This window comes from Olea europaea, unplaced genomic scaffold, assembly GCF_002742605.1.
Source record: "Olea europaea var. sylvestris unplaced genomic scaffold, O_europaea_v1 scaffold1661, whole genome shotgun sequence".
NCBI lineage: Eukaryota > Viridiplantae > Streptophyta > Magnoliopsida > Lamiales > Oleaceae > Olea > Olea europaea.
In genome coordinates this window covers 188,299-193,611 of record NW_019234275.1, presented here as the reverse complement: position 1 = coordinate 193,611, position 5,313 = coordinate 188,299, and the positions used below count along the sequence as shown (strand labels likewise).

The 5,313-nt window shown below is 36.1% G+C and overlaps 1 protein-coding gene across 2 annotated transcripts; it reads left to right on the top strand.

The window, feature by feature from the left end:
* Positions 1 to 311: 311 nt before the first annotated feature.
* LOC111377489 (protein WVD2-like 2) lies at positions 312 to 4,564 on the top strand. Of its 2 annotated transcripts, none has more exons than XM_023000595.1 (7): positions 312 to 572; positions 2,053 to 2,521; positions 3,115 to 3,203; positions 3,328 to 3,418; positions 3,519 to 3,590; positions 3,799 to 3,909; positions 4,010 to 4,564. In XM_023000595.1, exons 2-7 carry the CDS (start codon positions 2,057 to 2,059, stop codon positions 4,307 to 4,309), a joined length of 1,128 nt encoding a protein of 375 aa, XP_022856363.1. In that variant the 5' UTR covers positions 312 to 572; positions 2,053 to 2,056; the 3' UTR covers positions 4,310 to 4,564. The 2 variants fall into 2 exon arrangements, with proteins under 2 accessions (XP_022856363.1, XP_022856364.1); XM_023000596.1 differs by having other exon boundaries at positions 344 to 572; positions 2,057 to 2,521.
* Positions 4,565 to 5,313: the final 749 nt, after the last annotated feature.

Here is a 5,313-nt window from a genome sequence, read left to right as displayed (position 1 = left end):
CAACAATCATGCTAATGAATAACGTACAACATATTTCAAAATTCAGTGGTCAAAACTCAACGTTTTAAATTTCAATGAACAATTTAAGATATGGACTTAAGTTCAGTGAGCAATCGAAAACGTGGATCTAACTTCAGGGATCAAAACTTGATATTTTAAATTTCAGTGATCAATCAAAAATAGAAATCAAAATTAGGTGATCATTGGAACAATTATTATTATTTTTAGTTTTGAAAAGATTCCAATTTTTGGCAGGAGTAATTTAATTATTTAACTACAAAGATATTTTTTAAAAAGAAACGTGAAAAGAGAGAGAGAGAGAGAGAGAGAGAGAAAAAAAAAAAAAAAAAAAAAAAAAAAAAAAAAAGAGGAAGCAGCAATGCCGTCTTTAACGGCTTCGAGATTGGAGACTAACCAGAGAACTCAAGAGAAAACAAAAAGGAAAAGTTGCTGTAAGAAAACATTCGATTATTAGAGAGAGAGAGAGTTGGGGTCACGTTGGGAGCAGGTAGAGGTGGTGCTCGGAGATCTTGTCAGCCAGATCGGAACCAGAAAGAAGAAGAAATTCATTTGTAAGAATTTCTTCTTGTTAATTATTTATTAGCCCTTGTAAATTTGTAATTCTCAACCACTTCATGCATTGTCTCGTGTTGTTTGGTTCGATCTGCATGTTCCCTTGTCAATTGTTTCCATTTGCGCATCTCTCTCTACCTTCTTGCCTGCTGCTGAGCTACTGTACTCTTCTTCTGGTCCCTTACCCCCCCCCCCCTTTGTATATAATATTTTTTTTTTTCTGTGGGAGAGAGTTGTGTATCTTGTCTTCTCCATTTTTATTTTTATTTTATTTTATTTTAATTTTTTGCTAAAGGGGGGAGAAACGAGGGATTTGGGCTTTTATGTTGGATGCATGCATTTTTTTTTTTTTTTTTTTGGGATTTTATATTTTTCTCGTGGGATATTTATGATATTTTTTGTATGCAAGAATGAAATTGAAAAACGGGAGTTTTTTTTGAACTATTTTGAATATGATTTTTAAGATTTGGCTGCCATCGGGGCTTTTTTGTGCTTTCATATTTATTTTAGCTTTTGAATTATATGCTGGGTCGAGTTTCTGTTGATTGGTGCTCTTGGGAAGCTGTCAATTTGCAATGATAATAAGATTAATCCTCTCCCAAATTTATTTGGAATTTCATCCTTTTTTCTCATGATTTCTTCTTGATGGAGGCTTTATAATTTCATCTCCTGCTTTAGATTGGTAGGCTATTACCGGTTTGAACTTTGGTCTGGCCTATTAAGGAGGAGTATTTTTTGCCACTAGAATTTTTCCTTTCTGATTTCATTTATGTTCATATGCAAAACTCTTGGGTCAGCAATAGTGTGTAAAGAATTGAAATTGTTTCCAATTTCTATAGATGTCATCATGTCGCTGATGGTCATAAAGAACTAACAGTGCAACAGATTGGTGTGCGTTATTGAGCCTTATTGGCTTTGAAATTGATGTTTTTCCAAATGGGGCCACTTTCAAATTGATAATGGTGTAACTATGCCATGAGCCAACATTTCCCCTGCCCATAAATGTGTTTCTCTAAGTCCCCACCCTTTTCTTTTGTAACTTTTTTGTTGGGAGAGGGTCAGGTTGCTCTCAAAGTTCTAAAATTTTGCTTTATTGTAGTATAGGATATAACTGATTAAGCTATCTATTAATATTCTTGGGCAAGCAACGTTAGTATTGTTTAATTTGTCATAGCCCATTATTCCCTTTTATGAGATATAATAAGTACTGATTTCTTCCAAAATATGGCAAATTTGTAACTTTTTTTGATTTTTATTGGTGGCATGCATTGTATTTTCCAATAGTCAGCCCAAGTTCTATATTCTGTCCAGTATCTCCACTTTAATATGTCAATAGTATCTCTCCCAGATATGCCCTAAAGAATGCCGGAACCACCTTTTTTTCCTTGATTGAAATTCTTATATATGATCATAAAACAACATTGAACGTAACGGAAAATGGGGGATTTTATTTTTATGCTCTGCCACAAATTTATGCAGGCAGATGGGGAGGGATGTTGCAGGTTCACGCACTGACAAGAAACCAAATGCTGTCAATGCGAAGTCAAATGGTACCTTTCATGGTGTAGTTCACATTGCTCCAAAAGTTGTATCCGAAAGAGATGAAACAAAGGACTACGAGGCGGAGGATCATGTTGCAAAAGGCTCACCTGCTGATGGACATAATGAGAAGCAAGATGTGCTAGGTGTCAAAAGCATAAATCATCAGCCCGAGGCTCAGAAGTCTAGTGACAAAAATCTAAGCTCACCAGTTAAGCAGGCATCAGGGTCTGCTGTTAATGGGACAAAGAATATGAATTCTTTGGAGCCGCTTGCACCTGGTTTTGAGTCTGGGAAACAACTTTCATTTCCAAACCATGCCAATGGGATTGAAACAGTTGATTCTGGTTTAAAATATCTATCAAAGACTAGTAATCTACATTCCCCCAAAACTGTGAAAAATTCTCTAGTAAGTTGGTTCTTTCAGTACTGGCATGTTTGTATCTCTTTCTTAGTCTACTGTTTTTATCACAACAAATTCAATTAAGTTTCCTAAGAACTCTGTATCATCAACTTCATCCAAGTCATCCTAGCCAGGGGAAATGTTAATACCTGAATCTGGTAGTTTGGCACACGTTGAGATATAGAATACTCTACTCATCTCTAGATTCTATCCAATATAACTATCTAGGATGCATGATAAGTTGGTTTGGCTCTACAAGTTCATGGAGTTGAGTGGCGTCTGTTGTTCAGTTACACCGATAAGAAGTTTGGAAGGAGAATACGAAACATCTTGAGTTTTGCAGCACCAAACAGATTGCCATCATTCCATGACAACATTCTCATGCAACCCTACTTCATATAAATTTAGGAGCATTAATCGCCACAAATTGGCCATGTAAAATTCTGGTTTTAAATTTGGAATGGGTCTGACTAGTAATAGATTTTATGTTGCTTGAGGTTAAGTTTAGATGTAAATTATTATGCAATTGATAGAGAGATTTTTTTGGGCTGGGAATTTGTATTTGGTACTGAGGTTGGCAATTCCCCAATCTTGTTCAGACAAACTCTCCTACTGTGTCAAGCAAGATGCTGCATACTGATGTTAAGAAATATCATGATGACGATGATAATTGGTCCTTGGCTTCCTCGTATCCTCTTTCTGGGTTTAAGATTGTTATTAATTTCTGTTATCTGTTCTTTCTTTCTTATTTTAAGTTTGTTCCCTTGTATTCTGTGTGCTCTTGCAATTGGATTTCTCCTTATCATTCATAGTACTGCAACATCTGTACGTAGTAAATCCAGAGTTACAGTTCCGTTGGCTCCAACATTTAAATGTATGGAGCGTTTAGAGAGACGCAAGGAGGTATTTTAGTTACATAATGAAGTTCACTGTATGATCTTGTTTTTGTTTCTTTTCTTTTTAGCCTTTATTTTATTATCCTTGGTTTGATTTTCCATTATAGTTTTACACTAAGTTGGAGGAAAAACATAAAGCTTTGGAGCAAGAGAAACTCGAATATGAATCAAGAACCAAGGTATGCCTCTCCTTACATGGCACTGATTTTATACCGATTTTCTTCTCCCATTATATTGCCGCTGGCAGATAACAATTTTTTCTTGGTTTTGGATCTTTTTTTGTCTTGTGTGTTCTTCGCAAATCTAATTAGGTTGGTCTTTATTGCTCTCTGTTGTTTCCCTCTAAATTTTCTAGATATAAAATGTCTGTGTTATCCTAATTTGCAGGAAGAAGCAGCAGCAGCTATAAAGCAGCTTAGAAAGAGCATGGCATATAAAGCAAATCCAGTTCCTAATTTTTATCGTGAAGGGCCTCCCCCGAAGGTTGAACTTAAGAAGGTACATGGAGAATCCACCTTTGTTTTCCATTATTGATTATATTTCCCATTTCCGTAAACAAAAAGGAAAGAAAAAAATATCTGTCTTGGTTGAATTTCAGCTGCCAGTGACCCGTGCCAAATCACCAAATCTAAACCGGAGAAAGAGCTGCAGTGATGCATTGAAATCATCTCCAGTTGAAAAGGGAACTTGTGGACGAACAACTCGTCACAGCATAGGTGTTTACAAAGAAAGCAAACCCTCTCCTACAAGTACAACTCCCAAAAGCAAGAGCCGGGTTGGTGTTCGCAGTGTAAATGCAACGAGCAATGTCAAGGGCCGTCCACAAAAAGTGAAAGTGAATACAGAAAATTCCGACGCCACAGATCAGGGGAATGCCGATATTGGTGTTGAGTCATGAAGAATTTACTGGTCTTTTGTAGGTTTAGTTTTACTTGTATGATTGATCAGAATGTTTATGGCCGTGATTATGTTTTTCCCCCCCTACATTGACTTGTCAAAAGAGATGTCCAATTCCTGAGTTGTATATTTTTACATAATTTATTATGTTTAACGTGTGACATATAAAAATGCCCTAGCCATGTTTTGCTTGGAAATATTGTACTAGGGAACTAGCCTTTGTCGATTGGTCTATATATTGTCTTGCTTTTTTCCAGGACTGGCGTCTCAAGGACAATTGGACGAGTCCTATGCCTTAAGACTTTAATACCGTAATTAACTCCAGTAATTATTTAAGTTCTGTTCCTCAATGTTTTATTTTGATGTTCACAATAGATTTTGCTTATTCGGTTGTGAAATTCCCTATGCATTTTTCCTGTACAAATTGAAATCCTATATTCAAAAAATAGATGGGGATAACAATGTTGGTGCATTATTGGCTTTTTGTATATATAGAGTTACGTAATGATTTACATATAGATAGGGTATCAAAAAGAGAACGAAAAGGCTTTTTTTTTTTTTTTTTTTTGAAGAAATTCTGATTCAATTATATTTCATTACATTATATGTATGTACCGTGCTTGTTGTACTGTCTAGACTACAAGCTTTACCAGGTTCATTTCTTTGTGGATCTCTACGGAGGACTTAAATTCCAACGGAGATTTCGAATTATGAACGTTGGTAGTGTTTTCTTAGGCAATGCCCTTCTCTATTCCGCAATGCCTGGATAAAGAGTGCTGATGATACCAATATTGGTATACCCGAGGACTCCATAGGTGCTTCGTTCACTTTTTTGGCACATGTCCTCGAGATCTTCCGAGTCCTTGAGGTATTTTGGTCCTCGAGGAAACTCATACGAATATTAACATCACCCCAAGGTCTTAGAGAATATGTTCTCTGGACATATTCCATTACCAGATCTTCTAGACCTATGTGCCTCACAAACGAACACCTAAACACACAAGA